The 23,462-nt window shown below is 50.6% G+C and overlaps 1 protein-coding gene across 1 annotated transcript in view; it reads right to left on the bottom strand.

The window, feature by feature from the left end:
- pkn1a (protein kinase N1a) overlaps positions 1-23,462 on the bottom strand; it is a 352,058-nt gene that overhangs the window by 4,825 nt on the left and 323,771 nt on the right. Inside the window, exons 19-20 of the mRNA XM_072491284.1 lie at positions 14,541-14,683; positions 13,641-13,748 (exon numbers count right to left, since the gene is read on the bottom strand). Of these exons, the coding sequence (XP_072347385.1) occupies positions 13,641-13,748; positions 14,541-14,683 (251 nt within the window). The remainder of the gene's footprint in view (positions 1-13,640; positions 13,749-14,540; positions 14,684-23,462) is intronic.

Genomic DNA, 23,462 nt, shown 5'->3' with positions numbered 1-23,462 from the left:
CTCCACACAGATAGACACCCGAGGCCAGAACTGAACCCGGGCCCCTGGCGCTGTGAGGCAGCAGTGCTAACTGCTGTGCCGCCACGCCGCCCTCTCTTTCCTTGTCCACACAATCCAAACATTCTTTTAGGTTCTTCACTGCCCTGGGCCTTGAACCCACACCTTTAACAGATATCTTTGCAGCATCCTTGAGCACGGGTGAGGTCCCGGAGGACTGGAGAATTGCTAATGTTGTCCCTTTGTTTAAGAAGGGTAGCAGGGATGATCCAGGGAATTATAGACCTGTGAGCTTGACATCAGTGGTAGGCAAACTGTTGGAGAAGATACTGAGGGATAGGATCTATTCACATTTGGAAGAAAATAGACTTATCAGTGATAGGCAGCATGGTTTTGTGCAGGGAAGGTCATGTCTTATAAACCTAATAGAATTCTTTAAGTGACAACGTTAATTGATGAGGGAAGGGCTGTAGATGTCATATACATGGACTTCAGTAAGGCGTTTGATAAAGTTTCCCATTGCAGGTTGATGGAAAAAGTGAAGTTGTATGGGGTTCAGGGTGTACTAGCTAGATGGATAAAGAACTGGCTGGGCAACGGGAGACAGAGAGTAGTGGCGGAAGGGAGTGTCTCAAAATGGAGAGCGGTGACTAGTGGTGTTCCACAGGGATCCGTGCTCGGACCACTGTTGTTTGTGATATACATAAATGATCTGGACGAAGGTATAGGTGGTCTGATTAGCAAGTTTGCAGATGATAGTAAGATTGGTGGAATTGCGGATAGCGAGGAGGACTGTCAGAGAATGCAGCAAAATATAGATAGATTGGAGAGTTGGGCAGAGAAATGGCAGATGGAGTTCAATCCAGGCAAATGCGAGGTGATGCATTTTGGAAGATCTAATTCAAGAGCGGACTATACGGTCACTGGAAGAGTCCTGGGGAAAATTGATGTACAGAGAGATCTGGGAGTTCAGGTCCATTGTACCCTGAAGGTGGCAACGCAGGTCGATAGAGTGGTCAAGAAGGCATACAGCATGCTTGCCTTCATCAGACGGGGTATTGAGTACAAGAGTCGGCAGGTCATGTTACAGTTGTATAGGACTTTGGTTAGGCCACATTTGGAATACTGCGTGCAGTTCTGGTCGCCACATTACCAGAAGGATGTGGATGCTTTAGAGAGGGTGCAGAGGAGGTTCACCAGGATGTTGCCTGGTATGGAGGGTGCTAGCTATGAAGAGAGGTTGAGTAGATTAGGATTGTTTTCATTGGAAAGAAGGAGGTTGAGTGGGGACCTGATTGAGGTCTACAAAATTATGAGAGGTATGGACAGGGTGGATAGCAACAAGCTTTTTCCAAGAGTGGGGGTGTCAATTACAAGAGGTCACGATTTCAAGGTGAGAGGGGGAAAGTTTAAGGGAGATGTGCATGAAGTTTTTTACGCAGAGGGTGGTGGGTGCCTGGAATGCTTTGCCAGCGGAGGTGGTAGAGGCGGGCACGATAGCATCATTCAAGATGTATCTAGACAGATATATGAACGGGCGGGGAACAGAGGGAAGTAGATCCTTGGAAAATAGGCGACAGGTTTAGATAAAAGATCTGGATCGGCGCAGACTGAGGGCCGAAGGGCCTGTTCCTGTGCTGTAATTTTCTTTGTTCTTTGTTCTCTAGTTCCTCCACCTCCCCTCATTCTTTCTCTGAGCTTACCTTGTCCATGTGCCCCACTCCCCTGCTCCCCCGACCCTATTTCCAAACGGCTGACCATCTAATTTCTCTACTTGCCCCCCTTCCCTCCCATGTTAACCGATATTAACAGTTCCCTCTCCTTAGGTACCATCGTCCCCCTCTTCAAATCTGCCTTTGTTACTATTGGAGGAGCATTTGTCATGGGAATGTCACTTTAAGAAATGTTTGTCTGCTCAAGTGGCTGCAGTGATGTCAGAGTGTGGGTGGAGCTGGGTTCTGGCTGCAGTGATGTCAGAGTGTGGGTGGAGCTGGGCTCTGGCTGCAGTGATGTCAGAGTGTGGGTGGAGCTGGGCTCTGGCTGCAGTGATGTCAGAGTGTGGGTGGAGCTGGGCTCTGGCTGCAGTGATGTCAGAGTGTGGGTGGAGCTGGGTTCTGGCTGCAGTGATGTCAGAGTGTGGGTGGGGCTGGGCTCTGGCTGCAGTGATGTCAGAGTGTGGGTGGAGCTGGGCTCTGGCTGCAGTGATGTCAGAGTGTGGGTGGAGCTGGGCTCTGGTTGCAGTGATGTCAGAGTGTGGGTGGAGCTGGGCTCTGGCTGCAGTGATGTCAGAGTGTGGGTGGAGCTGGGCTCTGGCTGCGGTGATGTCAGAGTGTGGGTGGAGCTGGGCTCTGGCTGCAGTGATGTCAGAGTGTGGGTGGAGCTGGGCTCTGGCTGCAGTGATGTCAGAGTGTGGGTGGAGCTGGGCTCTGGCTGCAGTGATGTCAGAGTGTGGGTGGAGCTGGGCTCTGGCTGCAGTGATGTCAGAGTGTGGGTGGAGCTGGGCTCTGGCTGCAGTGATGTCAGAGTGTGGGTGGAGCTGGGCTCTGGCTGCAGTGATGTCAGAGTGTGGGTGGAGCTGGGCTCTGGCTGCGGTGATGTCAGAGTGTGGGTGGAGCTGGGCTCTGGCTGCAGTGATGTCAGAGTGTGGGTGGAGCTGGGCTCTGGCTGCAGTGATGTCAGAGTGTGGGTGGAGCTGGGCTCTGGCTGCAGTGATGTCAGAGTGTGGGTGGAGCTGGGCTCTGGCTGCAGTGATGTCAGAGTGTGGGTGGAGCTGGGCTCTGGCTGCGGTGATGTCAGAGTGTGGGTGGAGCTGGGCTCTGGCTGCAGTGATGTCAGAGTGTGGGTGGAGCTGGGCTCTGGCTGCAGTGATGTCAGAGTGTGGGTGGAGCTGGGCTCTGGCTGCAGTGATGTCAGAGTGTGGGTGGAGCTGGGCTCTGGCTGCAGTGATGTCAGAGTGTGGGTGGAGCTGGGCTCTGGCTGCAGTGATGTCAGAGTGTGGGTGGAGCTGGGCTCTGGCTGCAGTGATGTCAGAGTGTGGGTGGAGCTGGGCTCTGGCTGCAGTGATGTCAGAGTGTGGGTGGAGCTGGGCTCTGGCTGCAGTGATGTCAGAGTGTGGGTGGAGCTGGGCTCTGGCTGCAGTGATGTCAGAGTGTGGGTGGAGCTGGGTTCTGGCTGCAGTGATGTCAGAGTGTGGGTGGAGCTGGGCTCTGGCTGCAGTGATGTCAGAGTGTGGGTGGAGCTGGGCTCTGGCTGCAGTGATGTCAGAGTGTGGGTGGAGCTGGGCTCTGGCTGCAGTGATGTCAGAGTGTGGGTGGAGCTGGGCTCTGGCTGCAGTGATGTCAGAGTGTGGGTGGAGCTGGGCTCTGGCTGCAGTGATGTCAGAGTGTGGGTGGAGCTGGGCTCTGGCTGCAGTGATGTCAGAGTGTGGGTGGAGCTGGGCTCTGGCTGCAGTGATGTCAGAGTGTGGGTGGAGCTGGGCTCTGGCTGCAGTGATGTCAGAGTGTGGGTGGAGCTGGGCTCTGGCTGCAGTGATGTCAGAGTGTGGGTGGAGCTGGGCTCTGGCTGCAGTGATGTCAGAATGTGGGTGGAGCTGGGCTCTGGCTCTGCCTTTTACTTTCGCTTTGAGGAAAGCGAGGTGTGTTGGAGTTTTTTAGTTTCGTTTTAGTGTTGGAGTTTCACCAGCCAAAGAAGGTGTAATTTCGATCTCTCTGCTATCTAAAGACTATCTCTAGATCAATTCAGGGTGAATTCAGAGTGATAACTGCTCTCAGTAGTGAAGTTAAACCTGATGTGCTTCTGTAAAAAGGATTTTTGTCTTATGAATGTTAAAAGGAAAGCTTAAAGGATTACTTAGTGTTGTAGTCTTTGGGGGTTGTATTTGAATTGATGGTTGCTAAGATGTTCACTGTATGTTTTAAAAAGGTTGACTTGGGTTCATAGAATAAACATTGTTTTGCTTTAAAAAATACTTTTCCATTTCTGCTGTCCCACACCTGTAGAGTGGGCCGTGTGCTCCCCAGACCACAATCTAGTAAACGTTGTGGGTCAGGAGAACTCCATGATACACTTTGGGGTTCTCTAAACCCTGACCCATAACACATTGCAATGGTCAAATCTAGGGCAACAAAGGCCTGGATGAGGTTTTAAGCAGTGGATGGTGAAACCACCAATTCCTATTTTTAATTGAACATAATAATCCATGAGGAAGAGACTTCAAGAGGACAGAGACAGGCTGGTAAAACAGGTGGATACAGGTTCATTCAGGAAGAAGTGTGGAGATACGCACTGTCTGGAAGAACGGGACAGAGATTATGCGCAACTACATGGTACCATTTTTATAAAAAGTGGGAAGAGAGACACCCACAACATAGAACATTACAGCGCAGTATAGGCCCTTCGGCCCTCGATGTTGCGCCGACCTGTGAAACCACTCTAAAGCGAATCTACACTATTCCCTTATCGTCTACCCAATGACCATTTGAATGCCCTTAATGTTGGCGAGTCCACTACTGTTGCAGGCAGGGCATTCCACGCCCTTAATACTCTCTGAGTAAAGAACCTACCTCTGACATCTGTCCTATATCTATCTCCCCTCAATTTAAAACTATGTCCCCTCATGCTAGACATCACCATCCGAGGAAAAAGGCTCTCACTGTCCACCCTATCCAATCCTCTGATCATCTTGTATGCCTCAATTAAGTCACCTCTTAACCTTCTTCTCTCTAACGAAAACAGCCTGGGGGCGTTTATGCAGAATGTCTTGAAGGTGTCAGGATAGACTAACAAATCAGTTAATAAAACAAATGGGGTCCTCAGACGGAGTGCCTGAGTGGCTGGGGAATTGGATAGAACCCCTCGGTCCGTATGACATGAGCCTAAACAGGGGATATTACTGGGCTGTGCTGCCCAGTGGATTACAGTGCTGGGCAGGCCAGGCCAGGCCAGGTGTTGGGCAGGCCAGGTGTTGGGCAGGCCAGGTCAGGTCAGGTCAGACCAGGTGTTGGGCAGTGCTGTTGGGGCGGGAGTTCCAGAATTGTGCCCCAGCGACAGTGAAGAGCCTTCCAAACCCACGACCACTACCATCTAGAAGGACAAGAGCAGCAGATACCTGGGAACCCCACCACCTGGAGGTTCCCCTCCAAGTCATTCACCATCCTGACTTGGAAATAGACCGCCGTTCCTTCACTGTCGCTGGGGCAACATCCTGGAACTCTCTCCCTAACAACACGGTGGTGTACCGACACCACATGGGCTGCAGCGGGTCAAGGCGGCAGCTCACCACCACCTAGTCAAGGGCAGCTAGGGATGGGCAATAAATGCCGGGCCCAGCCAGGGAAACTCACATACGTAAATTAATTTTTGAAAAGCAAGCAATTCGGAAGGTGCAGGGTGGACAGGTCTTCATTACAAGAGGGATTTGAGTTCAGAAGTAGAGATTTCTTACTGCAGGTACACAGGGCCTTGGTGAGACCCAGGGACAGATCTACTATGAAACTAATGAAGCTTAAGCTTCAGGGCCCCTAATCCCGGAGGGGCCCCAGAAGTGACTTTAGTCCACATTGCTTAAAAATGTTGGGTCTACTGTATGAAAAAAAATGAAATGAAAATCGCTTATTGTCACGAGTAGGCTTCAATGTAGTTACTGTGAAAAGCCCCTAGTCGCCACATTCCGACGCCTGTTCGGGGAGGCTGGTACGGGAATTGAACCGTGCTGCTGGCCTGCCTTGGTCTGCTTTCAAAGCCAGCGGTTTAGCCCTGTGCTAAACCAGCCCCTGAAAAGGGGTTTTTAAAAAATAATATTAATAATATCGTGTAATTCAATGCAAAATAATAGTTAAAATAAAAATTAAAAGGTTATTAGTGTATCATGTAGGCTAGCCGTAAACGAAAAAACATTCAAATTAAGGCTGAAGGAGCAACAATCCAGGCTGATGGACAGGCTGGAGGACCTGGAAAGCCGGTCTCGCCGGCAGAGTCTGAGAATCAGTGGGCTCCCGGAGGGGGCCGGGGAGCGGATCCACGGCGTATGCGGCAGACATGCTGCAGAAGCTGGAGGGGGAGGATTTCTTCCCGCGTCTGTTGGAGCTGGACAGGGCACACAGAGTGCAGGCGAGGCAGCCGCGAGGGGGGGGGCCCCCGGGCGATGGAGCTGGACAGGGCACAGAGTGCAGGCGAGGCAGCCACGGGGGGGGGGCCCCCGGGCGATGGAGCTGGACAGGGCACAGAGTGCAGGCGAGGCAGCCACGGGGGGGGGGGCCCCCGGGCGATGGAGCTGGACAGGGCACAGAGTGCAGGCGAGGCAGCCACGGGGGGGGGGGGCCCCCGGGCGATGGAGCTGGACAGGGCACAGAGTGCAGGCGAGGCAGCCGCGAGGGGGGGGCCCCCGGGCGATGGAGCTGGACAGGGCACAGAGTGCAGGCGAGGCAGCCGCGGGGGGGGGGCCCGGGCGATGGAGCTGGACAGGGCACACAGAGTGCAGGCGAGGCAGCTGTGAGGGGGGGGGGGGGGGGGGGGGCGGTGGAGCTGGACAGGGCACAGAGTGCAGGCGAGGCAGCCGCGAGGGGGGGGGGCCTGGGTGATGGAGCTGGACAGGGCACAGAGTGCAGGCGAGGCAGCCGCGAGGGGGGGGGCCCGGGCGATGGAGCTGGACAGGGCACACAGAGTGCAGGCGAGGCAGCCGCGGGGGGGGGGCCCGGGCGATGGAGCTGGACAGGGCACACAGAGTGCAGGCGAGGCAGCTGTGAGGGGGGGGGGGGGGGGGCGGTGGAGCTGGACAGGGCACAGAGTGCAGGCGAGGCAGCCGCGAGGGGGGGGGGCCTGGGTGATGGAGCTGGACAGGGCACACAGAGTGCAGGCGAGGCAGCCGCGAGGGGGGGGGGCGATGGAGCTGGACGGGGCACACAGAGTGCAGGCGAGGCAGCCGCGAGGGGGGGGGCCCCCGGGCGATGGAGCTGGACAGGGCACAGAGTGCAGGCGAGGCAGCCGCGAGGGGGGGGGGGGGCGGTGGAGCTGGACAGGGCACACAGAGTGCAGGCGAGGCAGCCGCGAGGGGGGGGGGGCGATGGAGCTGGACAGGGCACAGAGTGCAGGCGAGGCAGCCGCGAGGGGGGGGGCCCGGGCGATGGAGCTGGACAGGGCACACAGAGTGCAGGCGAGGCAGCCGCGAGGGGGGGGGGGGGGCCTTGGTGATGGAGCTGGACAGGGCACAGAGTGCAGGCGAGGCAGCCGCGAGGGGGGGGGGGGGGGGGGGGGGGCCTTGGTGATGGAGCTGGACAGGGCACAGAGTGCAGGCGAGGCAGCCGCGAGGGGGGGGGGGGGGGGGGGCCCGGGCGATGGAGCTGGGCAGGGCACACAGAGTGCAGGCGAGGCAGCCGCGAGGGGGGGGCCCCCGGGCGATGGAGCTGGACAGGGCACAGAGTGCAGGCGAGGCAGCCGCGAGGGGGGGGGGGCCCGGGCGATGGAGCTGGACAGGGCACACAGAGTGCAGGCGAGGCAGCCGCGGGGGGGGGCCCCGGGCGATGGAGCTGGACAGGGCACACAGAGTGCAGGCGAGGCAGCCGCGAGGGGGGGGGGGGGGCCTGGGTGATGGAGCTGGACAGGGCACAGAGTGCAGGCGAGGCAGCCGCGGGGGGGGGCCCCGGGCGATGGAGCTGGACAGGGCACACAGAGTGCAGGCAAGGCAGCCGCGAGGGGGGGGCCCGAGCGATGGAGCTGGACAGGGCACACAGAGTGCAGGCGAGGCAGCCGCGAGGGGGGGGGGGGGCCCGGGCGATGGAGCTGGACAGGGCACACAGAGTGCAGGCGAGGCAGCCGCGAGGGGGGGGGGGGGCCCGGGCGATGGAGCTGGACAGGGCACACAGAGTGCAGGCGAGGCAGCCGCGGGGGGGGGCCCCGGGCGATGGAGCTGGACAGGGCACACAGAGTGCAGGCGAGGCAGCCGCGAGGGGGGGGGGCCCGGGCGATGGAGCTGGACAGGGCACACAGAGTGCAGGCGAGGCAGCCGCGGGGGGGGGCCCCGGGCGATGGAGCTGGACAGGGCACACAGAGTGCAGGCGAGGCAGCCGCGAGGGGGGGGCCCCCGGGCGATGGTGGAGCAAATGAAGAGCGAGTTCCGGAGATGGGATGCGCTCCCGCTGGCGCTAGCGGGGAGAGTACAGACGGTGAAGATGGCGATCCTCCCGAGATTCCTGTTTATTTTTCAGTGTCTCCCTATTTTCATTCCGCGGTGCTCTTCAAAAGGATCAATGACATCATCCTGGGATTTGTTTGGGCGGGGAAGTCCCCGTGGGTAAATAAAGGGATACTTGAAAGGAACCATAGCGAGGGGGGACTGTCGTTGCCGAACCTCAGCAACTACTACTGGGCGGCTAACAGAGCCATGATAAGGAAATGGATGGCGGGTGCGGGGTCGGTTTGGGAGCGGGTGGAGGTTGCTTCGTGCAGGGGCACCAGCTTGGCAGCGCCTGGTCACGGCTCCTCTGCTGCTCCCGCCGGCCAGGTACTCCACCAGCCCTATAGTGGTGGCGGCTTTGCGGATTTGAGGCCAATGGAGGAAGCACGCGGGGGAAGTGGGAGCGTCGGTCTGGTCCCCAATATGCGACAACCACCGATTTGTCCCGGGGAAGATGGACGGCGGGTTTCGAGCGTGGCGGAGGGCGGGGGTGGGCGACTTGTTCCTGGAGGGGGGCTTCTCGAGCATGGAGGAGAAATTCCGGCTGGCAAGGGGAAATGACTTTCGGGATTTGCAGGTGCAGGATTTTGTACGTAGACAGGTCCCGTCCTTACCACACCTTCCACCAAGGGGGGTCCAGGACAGGGTAGTTTCCAGGGGAGAGGTAGGAGAGGGGAGAGTCTCGGATATTTATAAGGAGCTTATGGGAGCGGAGGACACGGGGACCGAGGAACTGAAACTCAAGTGGGAGGAGGAGCTTGGTGGGGAGTTGGAGGGAGGCGTATGGGCAGACGCTCTGAGGAGGGTAAATGCAACCGCAACATGTGCCAGGCTCGGCCTGATTCAGTTCAAGGTAGTTCACCGGGCCCACATGACGGTGGCCCGGATGAGTAAATTCTTTGGGCTGGAGGACAAGTGTGCTAGATGTGCAGGAGGACCAGCGAACCATGTCCACATGTTCTGGGCGTGCCCAAAACTCAGGGGGTACTGGCAGGGATTTGCGGACGTCATGTCTCAGGTACTGAAAACAAGGGTGGCGATGAGTCCAGAGTGGCATCTTTTGGGTGTCGGAGGACCCAGGAGTCCAGAATGGGATAGAGGCTGGCGTTTTGGCCTTTGCTTCCCTGGTAGCCCGGCGACGAATACTGGCCTGGAGAGACTCAAAGCCCCCGAGGGCTGAGGTATGGCTGTCGGACATGGCAAGCTTTCTCGGCTTGGAAAAAAAATCAAGTTCGCCTTCCGAGGATCACTATCGGGGTTCGCCCGGAGGTGGCAACCATTCATCGACTTCTTTGCGGGGAACTAATCGATGGCAGGAAGGATCAAGGAAAACCCAAAAGCTTTCTATAGGTATGTCAGGAATAAGCGAATGACTAGGGAAAGAGTAGGACCAGTCAAGGACAGGGATGGGAAATTGTATGTGGAGTCTGAAGAGATAGGCGAGATACTAAATGAATATTTTTCGTCAGTATTCACTCAGGAAAAAGATAATGTTGTGGAGGAGAATGCTGAGCCCCAGGCTAATAGAATAGATGGCATTGAGGTACGTAGGGAAGAGGTGTTGGCAATTCTGGACAGGCTGAAAATAGATAAGTCCCCGGGACCTGATGGGATTTATCCTAGGATTCTATGGGAGGCCAGGGAAGAGATTGCTGGACCTTTGGCTTTGATTTTTATGTCATCATTGGCTACAGGAATAGTGCCAGAGGACTGGAGGACAGCAAATGTGGTCCCTTTGTTCAAAAAGGGGAGCAGAGACAACCCCGGCAACTATCGGCCGGTGAGCCTCACGTCTGTAGTGGGTAAAGTCTTGGAGGGGATTATAAGAGACAAGATTTATAATCATCTAGATAGGAATAATATGATCAGGGATAGTCAGCATGGCTTTGTGAAGGGTAGGTCATGCCTCACAAACCTTATTGAGTTCTTTGAGAAGGTGACTGAACAGGTAGACGAGGGTAGAGCAGTTGATGTGGTGTATATGGATTTCAGCAAAGCGTTTGATAAGGTTCCCCACGGTAGGCTATTGCAAAAAATACGGAGGCTGGGGATTGAGGGTGATTTAGAGATGTGGATCAGAAATTGGCTAGCTGAAAGAAGACAGAGGGTGGTGGTTGATGGGAAATGTTCAGAATGGAGTACAGTCACAAGTGGAGTACCACAAGGATCTGTTCTGGGGCCGTTGCTGTTTGTCATTTTTATCAATGACCTAGAGGAAGGCGCAGAAGGGTGGGTGAGTAAATTTGCAGACGATACTAAAGTCGGTGGTGTTGTCGATAGTGTGGAAGGATATAGCAGATTACAGAGGGATATAGATAAGCTGCAGAGCTGGGCCGAGAGGTGGCAAATGGAGTTTAATGTAGAGAAGTGTGAGGTGATTCACTTTGGAAGGAATAACAGGAATGCGGAATATTTGGCTAATGGTAAAGTTCTTGAAAGTGTGGATGAGCAGAGGGATCTAGGTGTCCATGTACATAGATCCCTGAAAGTTGCCACCCAGGTTGATAGGGTTGTGAAGAAGGCCTATGGAGTGTTGGCCTTTATTGGTAGAGGGATTGAGTTCCGGAGTCGGGAGGTCATGTTGCAGCTGTACAGAACTCTGGTACGGCCGCATTTGGAGTATTGCGTACAGTTCTGGTCACCGCATTATAGGAAGGACGTGGAGGCTTTGGAGCGGGTGCAGAGGAGATTTACCAGGATGTTGCCTGGTATGGAGGGAAAATCTTATGAGGAAAGGCTGATGGACTTGAGGTTGTTTTCGTTGGAGAGAAGAAGGTTAAGAGGAGACTTAATAGAGGCATACAAAATGATCAGGGGGTTGGATAGGGTGGACAGTGAGAGCCTTCTCCCGCGGATGGATATGGCTGGCACGAGGGGACATAACTTTAAACTGAGGGGTAATAGATATAGGACAGAGGTCAGAGGTAGGTTCTTTACGCAAAGAGTAGTGAGGCCGTGGAATGCCCTACCTGCTACAGTGGTGAACTCGCCAACATTGAGGGCATTTAAAAGTTTATTGGATAAACATATGGATGATAATGGCATAGTGTAGGTTGGATGGCTTTTGTTTCGGTGCAACATCGTGGGCCGAAGGGCCTGTACTGCGCTGTATTGTTCTATGTTCTATGTTCTAATCGTCAGGGGGGGGAGAATAGGCGGGTCTATTTGCGAGAGAGGAGCTGTTCTTTTGCACTGTGTTTTGTAATTGATATTTGCACACTAATGTACATTATTACTGTTTACAATGCGAAAAATACCTTAAGAAAAATACCTCAAGGCAATCACAATGCTAACGTGAATTTTCAACGTGATAGCACTCGTGATAGCGATCCAGACAAGAATGTTATTCAATAAAGTGTTCATAAGGATACAATATTTTAATTACCCCTACTCAAAAATAAATTATATTTAGAAAAGTAAGTTTAGTAATAAAGGTGAAATAGTGTTAGATTAGCCTAAGCCTATTGTTTTTATGAAGAGGTGAACGGAAGGTCGGCTACGACCGCATAGCCTAGGCTAATACTATATTACAAGTATTTATGAAAAAGTAATCAAAGGGTGAATTTGTGTTAAATTACAGGTGTTTATTGTGAAAAGTGTTCACATAATGGTAAATAATGGACATTACCGTAGCCTATGAGTTTTGGTGGCCTCGTCTTGCCTAATTTAGTCTAGCCTAGCGTAGGCTAGCTTGAACATCGCCTAGTTAAGCCTATTTAGCTTATTTATTATAAATCTTAAAAAAAGGAGCTTTGCTTTCTGAGACGGGGTTTTTAAAAAAAACCTTTATCAGAAAGTAGACCTAAATTTTTTTCCTTTCAAAGCATGCGACAATAGTCGCACAACTCAAATTGATTAATTTTTTGTTGTATATATTTCAACAATCCCAAAGTTTGAGAATCAGTAGCACAGATGTTGTAAAGGTGGAGTATTAAACTTATAATATCGTATTATAAAGATGATATTGACCACAAATTAGTAAACTTCAAAGAATATTTGCACCTTAGGAAATCCCAGTAGACAGAAGAAAACACGCCATCTAAAATGCAATGCGCAGAAGTTCTTCAGCTTATTTGTGAGCAACACCTAATTGAAGTGTTCCCCAATATTACTACCGCCCTAAGCTGTACTTGACAATGCCTATCACGAGCTGTGAAGCAGAAAGGAATTTTTCAAAGCTATCCTTTATAAAGAACAAATTTTGTCTGTCATGACTGAAGAGCACTTAAATTCTTTATGCATATTGTCTCTAGAAAATGACATTGCAAGGAAGCTCTCATATGATGAAACTGTACGTGAACATGTTGCGAGAAAAACAGAAAAAAAAGTATTTTGTAAAATGTGCTTCATGTAGTGTCTAAAATAAAAGATTATATTGACTGTGGTCTTTTCTATGTTTTATTTCATCATTCTATGATGCATCATGCATGTATATAACATTTCCCTAATTTACATCCCCCCATAACTCGAAAACTATAAGGCATCGGACATTTTTATTCACACCAGTGATTTTGACATGTGAGATAATCCAGTAGAGCAATTTTAATCAAAATCTGAGATGTAGTGGTTACATTTTAAAAAAATTTGTGGTGATCTGTCGTGGAACAACCCCACTGAAGGAGATAACAGTGGTTACCCAGACCTCGTTGCTGGTTGCGAAGGGGCCCCCAAAACAGTTCAAGCTTCAGGGCCCCAAAATGTAGGTCCGCCACTGGTGAGACCACACCTGGAGCATGGTGAGCAGTTTTGGTCTCTCGAGGGTGGCACGTGGCACAGTGGTTAGCACTGCTGCCTATGGCACTGAGGGCCTGGGTTAGAATCCCGACCCTGGATCACTGTCCGTGTGGAGTTTGCACATTCTCCCCGTGTCTGCGTGGGTTTCGCCCCCACAACCCAAAGATGTGCCGGGTAGGTGGATTGGCCGCGCTAAATTGCCCCTTAATTGGAAAAAAAATAATTGGATACTCTAAATTTATTTTAAAAAAGTTTTGGTCTGCCTACCTAAGAAAGGATATACTTGCCGTGGAGGGAGTGCTGCGGAGGTTCACCAGGCTGATACGAGGAGAGATTGGGTCGACCAGGTCTGTATTCACCGGAGTTTAGAATGATGAGGGGAGATCTGATTGAAACGTATAAAATTCTAACCGGGCCGGACAGCCTGGATGCAGGGAGGATGTTTCCCCGGATTGGGGAATCTAGACCCGGGGACACAGTCTGAGGATTTAGGACTGAGATGAGGAACAATGTCTTCACTCACAGGGTGGTGAAGCTGGGGAACTCTCGACCACAGGGGGCTGTGGAGGCCAAAGTCGCTGAATGTATTCAAGAAAGAGATGGATTTATTTTCTAGAGTTTAATGGTGTCAAGGGGGGAAGGAGAGAAAGCGGGAATATGGCAGTGAAATGGCAGAGCAGGCTCGAGGGGCCGAATGGCCTCCTCCTGGTGTCTAAGTGAGTGGATCAGTTGCTCCTACCCTTCTCATTATGGCGATGGCTTCAGTTGACAGGAACCGCGGGTATCGAACCTCGTCATTGACGATGCTGTCAAACACTTCCTCCTCATCATCACCAGGAAATGGCGACTGCAAAACAAACGAGAGAGGCCTCAATCGCTGAGATCAAGCTGCCCCCGCCTCTGACTGACTGCATTTCAATCCAGCTGTCACTGTACAGTAAATTTCCAATCAAATTACTATTCCGTTCTGTGAGGTGGCTGGCATTGAGCTGTAATCCATGACTTACCTCGATCACTGATTTGTACGCCAGCATCAGTGCGATTCGGCAAACTGACCAATACAAAACTGCCACAGTACGGGGAGGTTGCATAAAACCATGGGCCGCCTCGATCACGGCACAAATCTCGGTGTTCGCATCCGCTGACACAGGCTTCAAGGCAACTCCTGGGCAGCAAGCAAGCTCTCAACACCTAATTTGCTTTGTCCCAGAATGTATCAGGGCAGCGCAGCGCGATAGCATTGTGGCTTCACAGCGCCAGGGTCCCAGGTTCGATTCCCGGCTTGGGTCACTGTCTGTGTGGAGTCTGCACGTCCTCCCCGTGTCTGCGTGGGTTTCCTCCGGGTGCTCCGGTTTCCTCACACAAATCCCGAAAGACGTGCTATTAGGTGGATTGGCCATGATCAATGCGTGGGGTTATGGGATAGGGCGAAGGAGTAGGTCTGGGTAGGGTCCTCTTTCAGAGGGTCGGTGCAGACTCAATGGGCCGAGTGGCCTCCGCCGACACTGTAGGGATTCTATGGATTCTAAATACCTCCTTGTGTACCCATATTCCGAACTGCCTTTACCAAGGAATGGGGAACACAGAAGCGATATAAACACGCAGATCGAATGTAATAATGACGCTGTTCAGTACTCACCTCCCCCACCAACATCTCATAGACGAGAACACCAAGTCCCCACCAGTCCACAGCACGTGTGTACGACGTGTCTGTCAGAACCTCAGGAGCAAGGAACTCGGGGGTCCCACAGAATGTGCTGGTCCGCTCTCCATAGCCCATATCTACAGTGAGAAAGGCAAGTCTTTTGCACAGTTTGATCTGAATACATGAATGGAATGGACACAAATCTACAGAAGACACCCAGCACCGTATTGAGGCACATTTGAACGATGCGCAAGGCACTGCTGGCAAGCAGGCCTCGTGGGAAACGTCAGTTCGAGGGCCGAGTTTTCCCTTGGGGGCAGTGAGGCAAAGGGGATTCCCAGTCACCAATTAGAGGATCAGGGAACATTCCGATGAATTCTGATCAATTCTTAATTAATTGAGTAAATGCAAGGATTGGGGAAAGGTGGGGGGGGGTGTTGCTGCTGCCTTTTGACACAGGCTGGGAAACACTGAGATGGGAACGAGGAGGGCCTTTAGTGGAAAGGGTTCTGTTAAAAAGCAAGGTATTTGTGTTCAAAAGTGAAAAGAACAGTCGGGCGCTAGTGTCACAGTGTCTGCAAGATCACAAGAATCAGATCAGGAGGAGGCCACTCGGCCCCTCGAGCATGCCCCACCATTCAATAAGATCATTGGCTGATGTGATTGTAACCTCAGCCCCACATTCCCGCTGACCCCCCGATAACCTTTCACCCCCGCGTTCACCAAGAATCTCTCTCGCTCGGCCTTAAAAATATTCAAAGATTCTGCTTCCGCTGCCCTTTGAGGGGGAGAGTTCCCAAGACTCCCCCTCCCCGAGAGAAAACATTCTCCTCATCTCCGTCTTAAACAGACGGCCCCTTATTGTTAAACACTGACCCGAGTTCTGGATTCTCCCACAAGAGGAAACATCCTCTCCGCACCCACCCTGTCGATATCCCTCAGCATCTTAAAGGTTTCAAAGAACAAACAAAGAAAAGTACAGCACAGGAACTGGCCCTTCGGCCCTCCAAATACGTGCCGACCATGCTGCCCGACTAAACTACAATCTTCTACACTTCCTGGGTCCGTATCCCTCTATTCCCATCCTATTCATGTATTTGTCAAGATGCCCCTTAAATGTCACTATCGTCCCTGCTTCCACCACCTCCTCCGGTAGCGAGTTCCAGGCACCCACTACCCTCTGCGTAAAAAACTTGCCTCGTACATCTCCTCTAAACCTTTCCCCTCGCACCTTCAACCTGTGCCCCCTAGTAATTGACCCCTCTACCCTGGGGAAAAGCCTCTGACTATCCACTCTATCTATGCCCCTCAATTTTGTAGACCTCTATCAGGTCACCCCTCAACCTCCATCGTTCCAGTGAGAACAAACCGAGTTTATTCAACCGCTCCTCATAGCTAATGCCCTCCATACCAGGCAACATTCTGGTAAATCTCTCCTGCACCCTCGCTAAAGCCTCCACATCCTTCTGGTAGTGTGGCGACCAGAATTGAACACTATACTCCAAGTGCGGCCTAACTAAGGTTCTATACAGCTGCAACATGACTTGCCAATTCTTATACTCAATGCCCCGGCCAATGAAGGCAAGCATGCCAGATGCCTTCTTGACTACCTTCTCCACCTGTGTTGCCCCTTTCAGTGACCTGTGGACCTGTACACCTAGATCTCTCTGACTTTCAATACTCTTGAGGGTTCTACCATTCACTGTATATTCCCTACCTGCATTAGACCTTCCAAAATGCATTACCTCACATTTGTCCGGATTAAACTCCACCTGCCATCTCTCCGCCCAAGTCTCCAAACAATCTAAATCCTGCTGTATCCTCTGACAGTCCTCATCGCTATCCGCAATTCCACCAACCTTTGTGTCGTCTGCAAACTTACTAATCAGACCAGTTACATTTTCCTCCAAATCATTTATATATACTACAAAGAGCAAAGGTCCCAGCACTGATCCTTGTGGAACACCACTGGTCACAGCCCTCCAATTAGAAAAGCGTCCTTCCATTGCTACTCTCTGCCTTCTATGACCTAGCCAGTTCTGTATCCACCTTGCCAGCTCACCCCTGATCCCGTGTGACTTCACCTTTTGTACTAGTCTACCATGAGGGATCTTGTCAAAGGCCTTACTGAAGTCCATATAGACAACATCCACTGCCCTACCTGCATCCATCATCTTAGTGACCTCCTCGAAAAACTCGATCAAGTTAGTGAGACACAAAACCATGCTGCCTCTCACTAATACGTCCATTTGCTTCCAAATGGAAGTAGATCCTGTCCCGAAGAATTCTCTCCAGTAATTTCCCTACCACTGACGCAAGGATTATCTTTGCTACCCTTCTTAAACAAAGGAACAACATTGGCTATTCTCCAGTCCTCCGGGACATCACCTGAAGACAATGAGGATCCAAAGATTTCTGTCAAGGCCTCAGCAATTTCCTCTCCAGCCTCCTTCAGTATTCTGGGGTAGATCCCATCAGGCCCTGGGGACTAATCTACCTTAATATTTTTCAAGACGCCAAACACCTCGTCTTTTTGGATCTCAATGTGACCCAGGCTATCAACACACCCTTCTCCAGACTCAACATCTACCAATTCCTTCTCTTTGGTGAATACTGGTACAAAGTATTCATTTAGTACCTCGCCCATTTCCTCTAGCTCCACACATAGATTCCCTTGCCTATCCTTCAGTGGGCCAACCTGGCTACCCTCTTGCTTTTTATGTACGTGTAAAAAGCTTTGGTATTTTCCTTAACCCTATTTGCCAATGACTTTTCGTGACCCCTCCTGACTCCTTGCTTATGTTCCTTCCTACTTTCCTTATATTCCACACAGGCTTCGTCTGTTCCCAGCCTTTTAGCCCTGACAAATGCCTCCTTCGATCAAGTTGCCTCGTACTCTTCTAAACTCCAGCGGATACAAACCCAACCTCCCCAACCATTCCTCATCAGACAAGCTGCCCATTCCTGGGATTAGTCTGGTAAACCTTCTCTGAACTGTTTCTAACACATTTACATCTTTCCTTAATTAAGGAGCCCAATACTTTTGACAATACTCCAGATGTGGTCTGACTGGGGCCCTGTGTAACCGAAGCACAACCTCCTACTTTTGGAATCCATTCCCCTCACAATAAATAATGTAATTCCAATATCTTTCCCAATTATTACTGTGCCTGTTTACCAGTCTTTTGTGATCCATTCACTGGGACCCCCAGATCCCTCTGTACCTCAGAGCTCTGCAATCTCTCACCATTTCCATAATCAGCTTCCTGCCAAAATGGACACTTTCACATTTGCCAGATCTTTTCCCACTCACTTAACCTATCATTGTCCCCTTGTCATTTTATGTATGGAGGAGGAATAATTAAATCTGCTCTCACTCTGCATGTAGCTGTTACCTGTGATGAATGTAGGAATGCCAGATCTATTGTGTTTGGTGCAGTAAGGGTTAAAAACCTGGCTTTGTGTGTATGACTGCTGCAGTCATGTTTTTTAAAGATTGGCTTGAAAGGGTTTGGAATCCAGAGGTGCAATTAAGGCTTCATAAATGCTTGGGTTAATGGAGTTTCATTTGGTTTAAGTGGGCTCCCTGTGGAGTTAATTAGATTTCAGCTTGGTAAGACAATATCATTAATGGGAGGAGCTAAGGTACCAGGCAGTTTTAGTTGCGCTTTAGATTGGGAGGTGAGCAGAAGTCAAGCATCTGCTCTCCCTGCAGTTCGGTTAAAGATCTGTCTGTAGACAAATTAGCAGTTTCTTTCCAAGCAGCTCAGAATTGTGCGATTGGAAGGTGAGATGAAACAAGCTGAGAAGCAGCGTCTGAACAAATATAGTCAGAGTTCCTGCATGGTTCTGAAAGGATTCAGGTCTTTTCTTTAAAGAAGTGTCAAATATCTCTCTCAAAGTAGAGTGTCCAGACATCTGTGTACAGCAGGTAATCCTGAATGCTAACTGTATTTGAAAATGGATTGAGAGTTGAGATAGAACATAGAACGATACAGCGCAGGACAGGCCCTTCGGCCCACGATGTTGCACCGAAACAAAAACCATCTAACCTACACTATGCCATTATCATCCATATGCTTATCCAATAAACTTTTAAATGCCCTCAATGTTGGCGAGATGTTGTTTGAGTGGGAATAAAGATAGCAGTTAAGGCTTTTGTATTCACTGTATTGAGTAGTATTGTTTAAGGGGTAGTTGCAAGCTATTTTATGGTGTAATGTTAAAGATATTTTTATATGGTGTTAATAATAAAGTTTGTTTTAATAAACCATATCCTTATTTCTTCATGAAATTACGAGGTGTCCTTTCCACACAGTCTGACAAAATTAAAATAAAATATTGGGGTGTCTGCCCAGTATCCAAGCCGCTGCTGGGGTCTGATCCGGGATCCTAATATACCCACAATGGTGGCCTGAAAAGGGGCAAGAACCAAAGACAAGATGGGGAGGATTTTGAGCAAGTCCCAATGATTTGGAATTAACATCCAGAAAGGCTGGCAAAGGCAGATAAAATTATCTGAAATAATCAGGATAATGATTTGAAGGGGAGAAAATGATAGTATTATGGACGATCAGTTGGGCCGGTTTAGCTCAGTGGGCTGGATGGCTGGTTTGTGATGCGGAGCGAGGCCAGCAGCCTGGGTTCAATTCCAGTACTAACTGAGGTTATTCATGAAGGCCCCACCTTCTCAACCTCGCCCCTCGCCTGACGTGTGGTGACCCTCAGGTTAAATCACCACCAGTCAGCTCTCCCCCTCAGAGGGGAAAGCAGCCTCTGGTCATCTGGGACTGGGGCCACTTTACTTTGCTTTTACATAAGTGGGACTAATGAGGTGTCTGTTTTTTTTAATGAGGGCCAGTACAGACACGATGGGCTGATTGTCCCCTTTATTGCCACAAGGTTCTTATGCCAAGACCATCCTCAGTGAGACAAAAGCATTGGACACATTACCAATGGAGATTTTAAAAGATCGCGGCCTAGTTTCGGGAGCCGTTCGGAGGAGGAGGAGCAGTCTCTGTCAAGGAGAGAACCTGAGAACATCTAAGACACTCAGAAGGTAAGAAGGTAAGTAAGTGATTTTTACTCATTTTTACTTTTATACCTTTTTCAAATTGTGTGTGTCGGGGGGAAACTAAAGTGACATCACAGAAAAGCTGTGACCTGAGTGGCTGGTTGGGAATCTACACTAAATTAAAAAAATTAAGCATTGGTAACTAATTAAACATAATTACTTAATTATAATTTAGAGAGATATCTAAGCCAGAGATCGGAGAGTACTATATTTAGCTTTCACATTTATATTAGAAATCTAGTGCTAGGAAACAGATAGTTAACAGTAACTTTAAAAAAAATTAAAAAATATATATAAATTTAAAAAAAAAACTTTTAATTTTAATTAATTGACGCAATGTCAGTTAGAGGGGTGCAGTGCTCTGACTGTGAGATGTGGCAGGTCCGGGAGGCTTCTAGCGTCCCGGATGGCTTCATCTGCAGAAAGTGCACCCAACTGGAGCTCCTCACAGACCGCATGGTTCGGTTGGAGCAGCAATTGGATGCACCTAGGAGCATGCAGGTGGCGGAAAGTGTCATAGATTGCAGTTATATAAATGTGGTCACACCCAAGGTGCAGGCAGAGAAATGGGTGACCACCAGAAAGGGCAGGCAGTCAGTGCAGGAATCCCCTGTGGTTGTCCCCCTCTCGAACAGGTACCCCTTTGGATACTGTCGGGGGGGATAGCCTATCAGGGGAAAACAGCAGCAGCCAGAGCAGTGGCACCATGGCTGGCTCTGATGTTCAGAAGGGAGGGTCAAAGCGCAGAAGAGCAATAGTAATAGGGGACTCTATAGTCAGGGGCACAGATAGGCGCTTCTGTGGACGTGAAAGAGACTCCAGGATGGTATATTGCCTCCCTGGTGCCAGGGTCCAGGATGTCTCCGAACGGGTAGAGGGCATCCTGAAGGGGGAGGGCAAACAGGCAGAGGTCGTTGTACATATTGGTACTAATGACATAGGCAGGAAGGGGTATGAGGTCCTGCAGCAGGAGTTCAGGGAGCTAGGCAGAAAGTTAAAAGACAGGACCTCTAGGGTTGTAATCTCGGGATTACTCCCTGTGCCACATTCTATGTTCATACATCTTTGAAAGTTGCCACTCAAGTGGATAGAGTTGTGAAGAAGGCCTATGGTGTGCTCGCGTTCATTAACAGAGGGATTGAATTTAAGAGCCGTGAGGTGATGATGCAGCTGTACAAAACTTTGGTAAGGCCACATTTGGAGTACTGTGTACAGTTCTGGTCGCCTCATTTTAGGAAGGATGTGGAAGCTTTGGAAAAGGTGCAAAGAAGATTTACCAGGATGTTGCCTGGAATGGAGAGTAGGTCTTACGAGGAAAGGTTGAGGGTGCTAGGCCTTTTCTCATTAGAACGGAGAAGGATGAGGGGCGACTTGATAGAGGTTTATAAGATGATCAGGGGAATAGATAGAGTAGACAGTCAGAGACTTTTTCCCCGGGTGGAACAAACCATTACAAGGGGACATAAATTTAAGGTGAAAGGTGGAAGATATAGGAGGGATATCAGAGGTAGGTTCTTTACCCAGAGAGTAGTGGGGGCATGGAATGCACTGCCTGTGGAAGTAGTTGTGTCGGAAACATTAGGGACCTTCAAGCAGCTATTGGATAGGTACATGGATTACGGTAAAATGATATAGTGTAGATTTATTTGTTCTTAAGGGCAGCACGGTAGCATTGTGGATAGCACAATTGCTTCACAGCTCCAGGGTCCCAAATTCAATTCCGGCTTGGGTCACTGCCTGTGCGGAGTCTGCACGTCCTCCCCGTGTCTGCGTGGGTTTCCCCCGGGTGCTCCGGTTTCCTCCCACAGTCCAAAGATGTGCGGGTTAGGTGAATTGGCCAATGACAAATTGCCCTTAATGTCCAAATTGCCCTTGGTGTTGGGTGGAGGTGTTGAGTTTGGGTAGGGTGCTCTTTCCAAGAGCCGGTGCAGACTAAAAGGGCCGAATGGCCTCCTTCTGCACTGTAAATTCAATGATAATCTATGATTAATCTAGGACAAAGGTTCGGCACAACATCGTGGGCCGAAGGGCCTGTTCTGTGCTGTATTTTCTATGTTCTATGTTCTATGCCAGTGAGGCTAGAAAGAGGAAGATAGAGCAACTAAACACGTGGCTAAACAGCTGGTGTAGGAGGGAGGGTTTCCGTTATCTGGACCACTGGGAGCTCTTCCGGGGTAGGTGTGACCTATATAAGGACGGGTTGCATCTAAACTGGAGAGGCATAAATATCCTGGCCGCGAGGTTTGCTAGTGTCACATGGGAGGGTTTAAACGAGTATGGCAGGGGGGTGGGCACGGGAGCAATGGGTCAGAAGGTGAGAGCATTGAGGGAGAACTAGGAAATAGGGACAGTGGGGCTCTGAGGCAGAGCAGACAGGGAGAAGTTGCTGAACACAGCGGGTCTGGTGGCCTGAAGTGCATATGTTTTAATGCAAGAAGTATTACGGGTAAGGCAGATGAATTTCGAGCTTGGATTAGTACTTGGAACTATGATGTTGTTGCCATTACAGAGACCTGGTTGAGGGAAGGGCAGGATTGGCAGCTAAACGTTCCAGGATTTAGATGTTTCAGGCGGGATAGAGGGGTAAAAGGGGTGGCGGAGTTGCGCTTCTGGTTAGGGAGAATATCACAGCTGTACTGCGGGAGGACACCTCAGAGGGCAGTGAGGCTATATGGGTAGAGATCAGGAATAAGAAGGGTGCAGTCACAATGTTGGGGGTTTACTACAGGCCTCCCAACAGCCAGATAGAGGAGCAGATAGGTAGACAGATTTTGGAAAAGATTAAAAACAACAGGGTTGTAGTGATGGGAGACTTCAACTTCCCCAATATTGACTGGGACTCACTTAGTGCCAGGGGCTTAGACGGGGCGGAGTTTGTAAGGAGCATCCAGGAGGGCTTCTTAAAATAATATGTGGACAGTCCAACTAGGGAAGGGGCGGCACTGGACCTGTATTGGGGAATGAGCCCGGCCAGGTGGTAGATGTTTCAGTAGGGGAGCATTTCGGGAACAGTGACCACAATTCAGTAAGTTTTAAAGTGCTGGTGGACAAGGATAAGAGTGGTCCCAAGATGAATGTGCTAAATTGGGGGAAGGCTAATTATAACAATATTAGGCGGGAACTGAAGAACATAGATTGGGGGCGGATGTTTGAGGGCAAATCAACATCTGACATGTGGGAGGCTTTCAATGCAAGGGGCCTGACGGGCAAAGCGGATGAACTCAGGGCATGGACGGGCACATGGGACTGGGATATTATAGCTATGACTGAAACATGGCTAAGGGAGGGGCAGGACTGGCAGCTCAATGTTCCAGGGTACAGATGCTATAGAAAGGATAGAACAGGAGGTAAGAGAGGAGGGGGAGCGGCGTTTTTGATGAGGGAGAACATCACGGCAGTACTTAGAGGGGATATATCCGAGGGTTCGCCCACTGAGTCTATATGGGTGGAACTGAAAAATAAGAAGGGAGAGATCACCTTGGTAGGACTGTACTACAGGCCCCCAAATAGTCAGCGGGAAATTGAGGAGCAAATATGTAAGGAGATTACAGATAGCTGCAAGAATAATAGGGTGGTAGTAGTAGGGGACTTTAACTTTCCCAACATTGACTGGGACAGCCATAGCATTAGGGGCTTGGATGGAGGGAAATTTGTTGAGTGTATTCAGGAGGAATTTCTCATTCAGTATGTGGATGGACCGACTAGAGAGGGGGCAAAACCTGACCTCGTCTTGGGAAATAAGGAAGGGCAAGTGACAGAAGTGCTAGTGAGAGATCACTTTGGGACAAGTGACCATAACTCCATTAGTTTTAAGATAGCTATGGAGAATGATAGGTCTGGCC

The sequence above is a fragment of the Scyliorhinus torazame genome, chromosome 27 (genome assembly GCF_047496885.1).
Source record: "Scyliorhinus torazame isolate Kashiwa2021f chromosome 27, sScyTor2.1, whole genome shotgun sequence".
Classification (NCBI taxonomy): Eukaryota; Metazoa; Chordata; class Chondrichthyes; order Carcharhiniformes; family Scyliorhinidae; genus Scyliorhinus; species Scyliorhinus torazame.
This window is presented reverse-complemented; position numbering and strand designations above follow the sequence as displayed.